Below are 12,871 nucleotides of genomic sequence, written 5' to 3' on the forward strand. Positions count from 1 at the left end.
AGTGGGAGTTCTGCCAAGTTGCCAAACCCACTTTTGTTCAGAGTGTTGCAGCGTAAATTCGGCGGCAGAAAAGCGAACACAGGTGGCTAAGGCTTTGTTTAACTTCTTCATAAACATATAAAGTAAATTTTACAATACCAGTTGTAGATTTCTCCAAACACGGTGCAAACTCAAACAGACGCAGACGTGTGACAGGTTCAGAGCAGAGCTCTGGTTTTCAGCAAGCAAGTAAGCAAGCTAATTTCTCTTTCACTTTGGAGCTGAGCATAGGACAGAGATAAACGACGCCCAGATTGTCCCTTTAAGTTTCGGCCCTCATTACCTGACCTTGTTATTAAGCTCTATTCCAGTTCATGAATATACTCTGACAACTTTTTGGGGCTGCTTCCATCGTCCCGAGAAGCAAAAGTGTTTTCCATAACTGAACACACCCAAGATTTTCAAAAACTTTCTGGCAAAACTTAGGTCCCAACCTCTAGCAAGATTTCACAGCACAGAAGCTATCCGGATCTCTGTTCCAATGGACAGGCCACCCTCTCTCCTATACAGGTAGTCCTCGATTTACAAAACAGTTCCGTTTAGTGACTTTCTGGCCTTGGGAAAAAAAAAAGTGACTTGTGACGGTTTTTCACTCATGCCGCAATCCCGTGGTCACGTGATCAAAACCCAGATGCCTGGAAACTGACTCCTACTTTATGATGGTTGCAGTGTCCCCGTGTGTGTGTGTGTGTGTGTGTGTGTGTGCGTGCGCGTGTCATGTGGTCCCCTCTGGTGACCTTCTGACAAGCAAAGATCCATTTAATGGCTGTGGAAAGAAAAGGGGTAAAAATGGGACAAAATTCACGGAACAGCTATTTCGCTTAGCAACAGGAATTCTGGGGCTCCGTGGTGGTTGTACCTGCAGTCCTCCCCCCCGAGACTTTAAGCAGGGGGAAGCTGTCTGATTTTAAAAGTTGTGAACTCCAACATCCAGAATTCCCCAGCCAGCCAAGAATTCTGGGAGTTGACACCCACAAGAATGGAAGTGGACAACTTTGGCCTTGAGACTTGAGAGCTTCATCCCCGAAAGCGCTCAAGAAGAGACTGGGACAGCCCTCTGTTACAAACGGTATGGGGTCTCCTGCTTGGGCAGGGGGTTGGACTAGATGACCTACAAGATCCCCTCCCACCCCGTTGTTCTGTTCTACTCGACATCGGAGAGCTTGCTCGATGAACAGGAGCCCGACTTCTGAATGTGAGGATGTCCACGCTGACCTGGAATTTGATGCCGAGCTAGGCAACCCGCCCCCGCCTCAAACCCAGTTAAGAAAGCAGCTTGCACACACACACACACACGCACACAGAGTCAACAGAGGCAGTTGAAAAGCTACTTGCAGCCAAGGGGCGAGTTCAGAACTCACGTTGTTGATGCTGAAGGAGACAGACGGGATCCCGGAAGAGGCGATGAACACTCTCGCTGGGTCATCAAAGCGAAACGGAACTCTTGAGGATAAAGGAAAGAATGGGGGGAAAGTGTCAGCCGCTGCTTTATAGAACTTTTTTTAAAAAGCCAGTATGGCCTAGCGGTTAAGGTGCTAGTGGAGAAACCAGGTTACGGCGAGTTGTAATCCCACCTTAAGCCAGCGGGGTGACTTTGGAACAATCACCAGGAGAAAATGAGTTCTAGTCCTGCCTTACGGCAGAAAAGCTACCGGGAGACTTTGGGCCAACCGCCAGGAGGCGGTGAGTTATAGTCCTCCCCGCCTTAGGCATGAAAGGTGGCTGAGTAACTTAAAGCCAATCATTCTCTCAGTCCAACCCAACTCACAGGGTTGTTGTGGAGAAAATAGGAGGAAAGAGAACTATGTATGCTCTCAGTCTTGAGTAACTTATAATGTAATAAAGGCAGGGAAGAGAAATCTAATGAATAAATAAGCTATGGGATCAAAACTCCACCAATATACACACCAACAACCAACAAGGAAGCGACAATATCATGATTTTGGGGGACTGGGTGAAGTTTTAGATTGAAGTTTATGATTACCTACACCGTATTCCAGCATATCCTAGCTATCAAACAAGTTCACCACGCAGAGCAAACAAAGAGCACAGTCACCATACGCTTTACTGCTCAACTACATAGCTGTAACAGGAAACTACTCGGAATAAAAGCACGTAAGAGTATATACCAGATCCAAATATGTAAATACTGCCGCCTACTGGCTGAATACTACTGTAGTTGTTGCAGAGAAATACACTCCAACAATGAACGCCTACATTTATTTATATTCAAAGTTGAATTGTAGCTCGGATAAAGCTCATGACAGAATCTGGTTTAGGAGTTCTGCCTTGTGTTCGAACAGAGGAGATGACGCTCTAGATGGGGCAACGGTGAGGCATCACAAATGTAGGCAAGACCAAAAAGTTTGGAGATTTCTCTTGCGGGGGAAACAATTATGTTGATAAAATCTGACTATCAATGACAGCTTTTTAGCTGCTTCTCAAGAGCTGTGAGCTGCAAAGTAGGAGTCCTACTGCAGCCACAAGAAGACCAGGGAGAGCCCAAGTTTCACTTACTCTTTGCTTGCAAAAGCGGCAAGAAAGTTGACTGACGAAAAGGAGACCTGAAAAAGGACAAAGGGGGATTTGCATCAGACTCTTTCCATAACAGGAATAATCCAGAGCCCCCACCTCATACCCAGAGACTTAAAGGTCTGGGGCTCAATTCCAAATCCCTCTCCCTTGCCTGACATTTCTGCTGTGGCAGAACTTAAATCAGAATAAACAGCACAGAATAGGGAAGGTGAAGTCTGTGTAATCATCTATCTATCTATCTATCTATCTATCTATCTATCTATCTATCTATCTATCTATCTATCTATCTCTCTTTTTCTATCTATCTCTGTCTCTCTCTCTCTGTCTCTCTCTCTCTCTATGTCTCTATCTATGTCTCTCTCTCTCTCTATCTATCTATCTATGTCTCTCTCTCTCTCTCTCTCTGTCTCTCTCTATGTCTCTCTATGTCTCTCTCTCTCTCTATGTCTCTATCTATCCATATCTATCCATATCTATCCATATCTATCTATCTATCTATCTATCTATCTATCTATCTATCTATCTATCTATCTATTTCTCTCTCTTTATCTATCTATCCATTCATCCATCCATCCATCCACTCACCCACCAATCCATCAGTTATAAAAACCAATTTGGTTTACTGGTGAAGGCACCAGGCTAGAAACCAAGAGACAATCAATTCTAGTCCCGCCTTTGGCATGAAAACCGGCTGGGTGACTTTGGGCCAATCACCAGGAGACGGTGAGTTCTAGTCCCATGTTAGTTATAAAAGCCAACTGAGGCTTTAAAGATCCATGTGAATTCTAGTCTCACCGTAGGCAGGAAAGCCAGGTGGGTGACTTTGGGCCAGTCCCTGTCTCTCAGCCCAACCCACCCTCACAAGATTGCGATGGTAGAATAAGGAACATTAGATACATTCCCTGCCTTGAGCTTTTATAAAATAAAGTTAGTAAGTGGGCAGGATACACACAAACAAATCAAATAAACGTAGAGAAATCCAAGGTATTTGCACATCTTTCTTTCTTTCTTTCTCCTGCAAAGGAGAGACACCAGAGCTGCCTTATTTTCTCAGAAAACCCCCAAGCAGGCAAAGACGACTCACATCTGTGACTGCTTCCTCCAGGAGCTTTTTCAACAAGGGGCTGGAAGAGAACCGGAATTCCTTGTGTCCTGTGAGATGGAAAGAAGAGGTCAAGAGGCTGGGAGCTACCGGGCGGCATACGAAAAAAGGTTGGCCCATTTCAGACTGGAGAGCCAGGTTGTTGTGGTTTGCTGCCTCGAGTTACTTATAAATTAACAAAACTGAGATTCCAATGTTCTCTTGCAAATCTTCCAATGTTCTCTTGCACATCTCAGGGGTCTGGCCAAGGCTCAGAGTCATGCGAGCAAATGTTATGCTAGTCGTTTTCTCGATTAAAATAATCTAGAGGCTGAAGTTAGGACAGGAAGGGAAATTTGAGAGCAGGGGTCTCCATAACCTTAGCAACTTTAAGGGTTGTGGACTTCAACTCCAAGAGTTCCTCAGCCAGAAAAGCTTACTCCCTTATAATCCCTTCCTCTGCCATCTCTCCTCTTTGGGGGGATAAGAGTAAGGAAAAAAGAAACAGACACGGCTGGCTGAGGAAATCTGGGAGTTGAAATCCACAAGTCTTAAAACTGCCAAGGTTTGGAGACCCGTTTTAGAGAGTAGGAAGAAATAGGCTGGCAGGCCTAAGGCTGCTCCTGGGTACCAAGACAGCTAGGCATCCAGGTCTACTCCTTACACAAAAAGACAAAGCACTTCCTGCCGCTTCTCCGTCCTTGTTTTTCAAGCCGTCATTCAAACCTTCACTGAGCGCCACAGACACGTACCTGAAACGGCAGCGTCCAGGTTGATGTAAGCGAACGCTTTCAAGTGCAGCGAGGCGGCGTAGCCCTGAGGGTTTAGAAAAAAAAAAGAAAAAGTGGGATTTGTAAACTGTTCTACGGGTTAAATTGATTTATGTCATCGACTCAAATTGATACAGCCGCTCCTCTCTCTCAAAAAAGCAGCACGGGGACTCGAGCGGTTGGGAGGGCTGGAAAGGAGGTTATCAAGCCACGTTCGAGACCCTGCCTTAGGGGCAGGGTTGAGTTCTCGTCCTTCACTCCAGCTCCTGCCAGGGATAGGAAAGGCGTCCCAAGGGAACAGTGTCGCCGGCTAATCCTTTCATTTCTGAAGTTTGTGAGTGCAAAAATCGTACAAAAAAAAAAAATCTCTCCGCACTCCGTCCTACACCACGTTGAATCTCCAAAGGCCTACCTACGCAAGGGTCCTCTTTGTAGACTTCTGCTCAGCATTCAATACCATCATTCCAGACTTTCTTCTAACTAAACTGAGCCAGCTATAGCGGTACCTGAACACACTTGTAAGTGGGTCATAAGCTTCCTAACAGATAGGAAGCAGCAGGTGAAGGTAGGCAGAATCACATCTGATACCTGTACATCCCTCCTTATCACCCATCCCCCTCCCACTGGTGACTGTATGACTGTAACTTTTGTCGCTTGTATCCTTGTGTTTTATATGGACTGTTTCCTAGTATGATTTGATTGCTTATTGTACCCTCTGACTATCATTAAGTGTTGTACCTGATGATTCTTGACAAATGTCTCTTTTCTTTTATGGACACTGAGAGCATCTGCACCAAAGACAAATTCCTTGTGTGCCCCATCACATTTGGCCAATAAAGAATTCTATTCTATTCTATTCTATTCTATTCTATTCTATTCTATTCTATTCTATTCTATTCTATTCTATTCTATTCTATTCTATTCTACTCTACTCTACTCTATTCTACTCTTTATTCCAATATCTTATTTGACTGTTTCCAAGTATGATTTGATTGCATATTGTACCCTATGACTATCATTAAGTGTTGTACTTTCTATGATTCTTGATGAATGTCTCTTTTATTTTATGGACACTGAGAGCATTTGCACCAAGACAAATTCCTTGTGTGTCCAATCACACTTGGCCAATAAAAGAATTCAATTCTATTCTATTCTATTCTATTCTATTCTATTCTATTCTATTCTATTCTATTCTATTCTATTCTATTCTATTCTATTCTATTCAATTCAATTCAATTCTACTCTAGAGGCTCTGTAGCACGGAAGTGTTTTAATTTTTTTTTTAAAAACCCAGCTCCTACCTCTAGCCATTCTGTGGCACCAACGGCTCCAAATTCGCCTGCGCTCCAGCTGGCAAAGATGATGCTTCGGTGAGGTTTGTAGCCATCTGCCAAGCACAGGAGAGAGAAATCAGCGATCCCATTCCGTTCAGGCCCCCTTCCTCCGAAACAGCAGACTGTCTCCTCTCGTTCCCCGTTTCCCTCAAAAACCTTACCGGTTTTGACCATCCCGGAGAGGGTGTGGGCCAGCTCCAACAACAGGGCCGTCCCGACTGCAGATTTCACCGTTCCGTTTTCCCAGGCATCGCGCTGAGCTCCGATCACGACGTACCGGTCTGCAAGAGAGAGCAGGTTCACAGGATCCAAAATTGCAACGAGGCAGGGAGGGGTCGTGACAGCCAGAAAATTCTAGGATGGGGGTCAACAGGTCAGTGGAAAGTTCTAAGGGGTATCTAGGAACACACCTGACAAGGATGTAGGCCTGACTCTGACCGCTTGTTGGTAATCCTCGACTTAAGACAAGGGAGCCCAAAATTCCTGTCGCTAATGTAGGAAGTTAGCACCCAGCCCTCTCCTAGAAAAATGATACATCCTAGGAAATATTAAAAAGGCAGAATATTTCCCCTAAAAAGAAAAGTAGAAACTCAGAGAGGCAGAAACTTACGCCAGAAACTTACTTACTTTGCTAATGGACCATTACTCTGGCCTAGGCCAGTCTATTTTATATAACAAAGATCTACTCCAGGTAGAGCTATAATAGGAATTGCCCAAAGCCCTTTCATGACATCATCATCCAGCAAGGCTCAACCAAGCCTGGGGACTCGGGACAACCTACAGAGTTGCCCCTGCATGGCCTCATGGGAGTCTGACAACCAATCAGAATACAAGCTCAAATTCAAATCCCAACAGAGGGTTTAAAACCCAGGCACTCTCAGCGTCTCAGCCCTTTTCTTCACCCAAGCCATGTGATCCTGTCCACCATTAAACCATCTTTCTAAGCAGTCACCATGGTCCCAGTGTCTTTCTTCCCCACTTAGAACTGAACCCAGAAGGAGAACTCTTCCAGCAAGTAGGGAGACAATGGAATTTTGCCCCATTTGACAACTTTTCCTGTCGTAAAAAATGGTTGCAAAATTGGGTGCGACTCGCTTAGCAACCGTCCTGCTTAGCCGAAGCAATCCTGGTCCCAACTGCAGTCGTAAGTTGAGGACTGCCTATGGTCAAAAGCAACTCACAGGACTAGGCTACCGAAAGGGGTGAACCCTCAACTTACATCCATTCAAAATTTAGCAGCGGCTCGAATTTACAATTTACGCTGGCAAAAATGGACAGGACGGATTTTACAACCATTTGCAGCCTCCCCGTGGTCACGTGATCAAAATCCGGCTATGTGGCAACTGACTCACACGTTTATGATGGTTGCGGTTTCCGGGGTGGGTGGGTGGGTGTATATCACGTGATCTCCTTTTGGGAAGTCAATGGGGAAGCCAGATTCACTTAACAACCATGTTACTCACTTAACGATGAGAAGTGATGCGCTAGACAACCGCAAGCAAGCAAGGTCATAGAATGAGGCAAACTCATTTCACAAATCTCACTTAGCCATGGAAATACCCGTATTGTGATGACCCAGGGACGTGGCACAAAAATAACAAAGTCACAAAAATAGATAAAATTCCCTTTAATGCCTCCAACTTGGCCTCCAATGTCCAATTATCCTCATCTGGAGATCAAACTCGTCCAAAAACAGTCTACAGTCCGAACCCAACGTAGAGATAAATTAGAAATAAAAAACCCAACACAAACCACATCGAAGCAATTAACGCCGCAGGCCAGGATGATAAATTGCAGACTTCCAAAGGATAACGCAGCACCCACACTTGGGAGATAAGCCTCGACCAAGATAATGCACGCTTTGCTTCTAGCAAGGTGCTGTATTGCAAACGCCCTTCTTATATCCTGTTCTCCCAGTTGCAACTAATGAAAGGGATCAGGGCCTTTTTCTCCCCCGTAAGCCATGTTGCTTCCTTCTCCATTCCTCCCTGCGTGCCTAGGATGAATAGGTGGCCTTGGGTCACCAGCCGGACTGTGCCCTTCCCCCGTGTCTTCTACAGCCACCGGAGTCACACTCCCACTCCCTGTCAGCTGCTCAATCTCCCCCTCAGAATCTGACCACAACAACGGCACGACACGAATATCCCAGGAGAGGCTTTGAGGATGTTTTGATTTGGGGTCCCTCAGTGTCCGCCGCCCCCCACTCCAGCCAGGAGATCCATAAAGGACCAGAAAGGATGCCAAGGAAGCTGTGCTCAGACCAGATCTATGACAACGTGCCACGGCCAACTCACTGCAGGACAACTGGCTGACTAACACACTTAAGAGTTGCACTAATACCAAAGAAATGGTGGAACAGAATCATTAAAGAAAGGATGCAAAAGGCAGGACCAGAATGAAATGGGAATGGCAAAAATTAAAAAGACATTTCTTTGAAATAATGAAACAAGAATTGTTACGCTTATCCTGCAGTGAGTTGGCCATGATGAGTTGGCCGCAACAAGTTGGCTGTGGAGGGTTGTGCCATTCCCACTCAGACCCAACCTTCTTCCAAACTCCATGGCCCGAGGGGGGCGTATGCTCACCTGGTTCCACAAAACCTTTAATCACGCCGAAGATGTTCAGGATTTTCTTCTCCACCAAGGGGTTGCTAACATTGATCCTCACGTTTGTTCCCGTCGGAGAGGTACCGCACTTGCGAAAGGCCGTGTATTGCCAGGTGGTGGGACAGTCTGACCCGTCCAGAACACTGAAAGCAGAACCGAAACGCATTACTCTCTTGTTACCCGAGGTGCACTTCTCCAACATCCCAGGACATGCTCGGGCACCTTCAAAACTGTCGGTCAGCTTTGGGAGCCGTATTGAGACCAGATGCTCCCACGCTGCCACTTTTTGAGCCTGGGAGCGGGGGGAATTTCTTGGAGTGTATGTAGACAGACATAACGTTCTTTTTCTAAATCAAGGTCATGTTGTTTTGCGCATAAGTGAGGGGAAGTCTCAAGTTGGGGCGGACGGGGCACGTGATGCGATGTTGGGTGCAGGGGGTGGATTTTGTAATGTTTACTTATTGCGAGAAAGCCCGAACTTTCAGATTTGGGATTCCCCAGTTGTGCCAGTTTACTATCCAATTAAAAGAGAACTTTTGAGATGATGGTCTGTCTTGGAGTTGTTGTTTGGAGTGGAGGTTTTCTGGAACCCTGACACTGTCATAATTTAACACAAAATTTCTATTTCTTGTTATTTCAAGGAACAGGACACAGGGAGCTCTCAGCTTATAAAAACTATTCATTTAGTGACCGTTCAAAGTCTCAACGGAATTGAAAAAAGTGACTTATGACCCTTTTCACACTTGCATGTTACAGCATCCTCTTGGTCATGTGATCAAAATTCAGACATTTGGCAACTGGTTCCTATTTATGACGGTGGAGGTGTCCCGGGAGCTGCTTTTGTGACCTTCTGACAAGCAATGGGGAAGGCAGAGTCACTTAACAATTGTGTGACTAACTTTATAACTGCCGTGACTCACTTAACAACTGGAGCAAACTGGAGCAAAGCTCACTTAATAACTATCTCACTTAGCAACAGGAATTTGTGGTTCAATTGTGGTCATTAAGTCAAGGACTACCTGCATTGTGGAGAGCTGCCATGGTGCAGTGGTTAGACTGCGGTACTGTAGACTCCTTCTGACTACCAGCTGCCTGCAATTTGGCAATTCGAATCTTACCAGGCTCAAGGTTGACTCAGCCTTCTGTCCTTCCGAGGTGGGTAAAACGAGGACCCAGATTGTTGGGGGCATGAGGCTGACTCTGTAAACTGCTTAGACAGGGCCATAAAGCACTGTGAAGTGGTTTGTAAGTCTATTGCTCTTCCTTCTTTCCTTCCTTCCTTCCCTCCATCTTTTTCCTTCCTTCCCTCCCCTATCCTTCCATCCATACTAGCTCAAGGTTGACTCAGCCTTCTGTCCTTCCAAGGCCAGTAAATGAGGACCCAGATTGTTGGGGGCAGGAGGCTCACTCTGTAAACTGCTTAGAGAGGCCCATAAAGTACTGTGAAGTGGTATGTAAGTCTATTGCTCTTCCTTCCTTCCTTTTCCTTCCTTCCCTATCCTTCCATCCATACTAGCTCAAGGTTGACTCAGCCTTCTGTCCTTCCGAGGTGGGTAAAACGAGGACCCAGATTGTTGGGGGCAGGAGGCTGACTCTGTAAACCGCTTAGAGGGCCACAAAGCACTGTGAAGTGGTATGTAAGTCTATTGCTCTTCCTTCCTCCTTCCTTCCATGGTGCAGTGGTTATAGTCTAGTACTGCAGGCTAATTCAGCCACTGCCAGGAGCTCGATCCCGACCAGCTCAAGGCTGACTCAGCCTTCCATCATCCTAATATTGGTAAAATGAGCCGCCAGATTGTTGAGGGCAGGATGCTGACTCTGTAAATTGCTTAGAGAGGGGCTGGAAAGCCCTGTGAAGCGCTATGTAAGTCTAAGCACTATTGCTATTGTCCTTATTCTTTTAAGGCAATTTATTTTATTATCTCTCCCACCCACCCCCGCCATCAGGAAAATGACGACGGTTGTGCTGCAGCTGCCTCTGTCGCTAACAACAAGTTTGCCCAGTGGAATTTCTCTTTCTCAGCTTAGTTTTCTGGTTCTCGTGCAGAGAGAGAGAAGGCAACGGTCGAAATAACGCAGCTTTATCGGTCTTGCTGCCAGCAACCCTCAAACCGACAGGCGAGGAGTTTGAAAACAGGTGGAGGGGTTACCTGGCTAATTGTTGTGCGGCTCTGCTCGAAATACTTGCGACGGGGATGCCGGGGAGGGCCGAAGACTTGACAGGGGGGAACTGAATGTGGTTGAAAGAAGGGAACCCGGGGGTGTAAGGGTCACCGGTACCAAGATGAGCCTGCAAGACGAAAGGAGAATTTCAGAAAGAAGACGACAGACGCGCCACAAAAGCAATAAATGCACAAATTGAGAGTTTCCTTCCCATGTCCTTCATGCCACCAGCTCAGGTCTGGTCTCCAGGTAGCCCTCGACTTACAACCATTAATTCAGTGACCGTTCGAAGTTACAACGGCACTGAAAAGTGACGGAGGGACATTTTTTTCCCACACGTACGACCGTTGCAGCCTCTCCAGGGTCACATGATCCAAATTGGGACACTTTGGCAACTGGCATGTACTTATGACAGTTGCAATGTTCTGGGAGGGTCATGTAATTTCCCCCCCCCCCCCGCCTTTTGCGAGCTTCCGACAAGCAAAATCCCTGGGGAAGCCAGATCCGCTTAACGACCGGGGGGGCTCCCTCCCTTTTCAGGTGGCTGGCTGGGGAATTCTGGGAGTGATAGTCCACGGCTCTTAAAAAGTTGGGAGACTTCTGTTTAAAAAGGAAGGAGGCATGGGGAGGTCACGGACAAGGAAACGGTTTAAAAAAAAAACACAACCCCAAAAATACTCACGTGTCCAAAGAGAGCTGTGCTTGCTCCAAGGTTACTGTAGTCAGCGGGATCTGGATAGATCAGCACCCCCACAGCGCCTTGCGTTTTGGCGTTGGCAACCTAGAGGGGGAGGTGGGGGTGGTTTTTTGTACTGGGGTGTGGAAAAGCAGCTGAGGGGCACAGAGAGTTGGCGAATAACGGGACACCTCTTTCCCCAGAGACCCCTGAAAACTCTACGCCGCTCCATTCAATCACGTTTCTACTCAGTTCTAAAACTGAAGCAGCTCTGCTCCGAAGATTTTCTATCCCTCCCCCCCAAATTATAATAATAATAATAATAATAATAATAATAATAATAATAATAATAATAATAATAATCTACAAAGTTAAACTAGAGATAGGAAAACTGATTCTTTCGGAGCTTGGCTGGTTGTTTTCTTGCAGACGTTTTATTACCCAGCTAGGTAACATTATCAGTGTTAGAAGGAAGGGGGGGGTTGCAGAGAGGAGGAGGAGGAAGACTGTGGGGTCTCTGGTGCTCTCTTCTTTCCTTGCAGACATTTCACGACCCAACTAGGTCACATCATCAGTACCAAGGAGGGAGAAGGGTTTAGCACAACCCAAGCTCCAGAGATCCCCGAGGACTAGAGGAGCGAATTGTTAAATTCTGCGATTTATTTTGCTAGCCGCTAGTATTTTATTGCATCACCTCTTTTTGTTCGTTCGGTTTTTTAAAATTTTGCTGAACGTTTATAAACATATAAATGGATGGGAGACCGGAAGAGCATCATCCGAAGCAGGCATTTTCCGAGGATTTTTTCTCATTTATAGCATCACTTTAGATGACCTGACTGGGCAACGGAGAATGCCAGCGGCTGGAACCGTCACTCAATTGCCTGCCACCTGGCTTCTCTTACTTTTACACTCTGTTCATGTTTTGGGGGGAATGTCACGTTTTTCCACTTCTCACAGAACACCAACCCTGCCGACTCGCCCGGGCCCGCAGAGATGCAGGGTTTTAATTCCGTTTTTTAATTCCGAATTTTCATTATGTTCTTGTTTTAACCTTTGTGTTACGTCGTTTTTATGTCTTTTCTTTGTATTTGATCGCCCAGAGTTCACCCTCTTGTGAGGGACATCGGGTAATTTCTAAATGGAATAAATAAAAATAATTTTACCTTCTCGGCAAAAGTAATACTGCCAGCTCGCACAACGACCACTGTGCCGTTCAGCAGGATGCCTTTGTCCAGAAGGACTTTGAAATCATCTTTACGGCCATAATTGGCGAAAACTGGTTTGCCCTACAACAAACAGAGGAGATTAGTCAGCCCACATAGCTCCCATCAAGCAGCCTTACAATAAACCTTGGGCAACATCTGAGGTGGACCTTAGTAGGTAGGCAATAGAATAGAATTTTTTATTGGCCAAGTGTGATTGGGCACACAAGGAATTTCTCTTTGGTGCAAATGCTCTCAGTGTACATAAAATAAAAGATACATTCATCAAGAAACATCAGGGACAACACTTAATGATAGTCACAGGGTACAATAAACAATCAAATCATACTAGGAAACAGTCAATATAAATCCTAACGATACAAGCGACAAAGTTACAGTCATACAGTCACAAGTGGGAGGTGATGAGTGATAAGGAGTGATGAGAAGATTACTAGTAATAGTAGT

The 12,871-nt window shown here is 45.8% G+C and overlaps 1 protein-coding gene across 2 annotated transcripts in view; it reads right to left on the minus strand.

Moving 5' to 3' along the window:
- The window catches only part of TFRC (transferrin receptor), a 37,808-nt gene that overhangs the window by 9,259 nt on the left and 15,678 nt on the right, over nucleotides 1-12,871 (minus strand). For both annotated transcript variants that reach the window (XM_087933710.1, XM_087933711.1), the window contains exons 7-16: nucleotides 12,368-12,490; nucleotides 11,211-11,309; nucleotides 10,516-10,655; nucleotides 8,345-8,508; nucleotides 5,921-6,040; nucleotides 5,727-5,812; nucleotides 4,408-4,471; nucleotides 3,659-3,726; nucleotides 2,557-2,603; nucleotides 1,401-1,482 (exon numbers count right to left, since the gene is read on the minus strand). In XM_087933710.1, coding sequence (XP_087789836.1) covers nucleotides 1,401-1,482; nucleotides 2,557-2,603; nucleotides 3,659-3,726; nucleotides 4,408-4,471; nucleotides 5,727-5,812; nucleotides 5,921-6,040; nucleotides 8,345-8,508; nucleotides 10,516-10,655; nucleotides 11,211-11,309; nucleotides 12,368-12,490 — 993 coding nt within the window. The remainder of the gene's footprint in view (nucleotides 1-1,400; nucleotides 1,483-2,556; nucleotides 2,604-3,658; nucleotides 3,727-4,407; nucleotides 4,472-5,726; nucleotides 5,813-5,920; nucleotides 6,041-8,344; nucleotides 8,509-10,515; nucleotides 10,656-11,210; nucleotides 11,310-12,367; nucleotides 12,491-12,871) is intronic.

The sequence above is a fragment of the Pseudonaja textilis genome, chromosome 4 (assembly GCF_049901715.1).
Source record: "Pseudonaja textilis isolate UNSWEBS1 chromosome 4, rPseTex1.2, whole genome shotgun sequence".
In the NCBI taxonomy this organism is placed as follows: domain Eukaryota; kingdom Metazoa; phylum Chordata; class Lepidosauria; order Squamata; family Elapidae; genus Pseudonaja; species Pseudonaja textilis.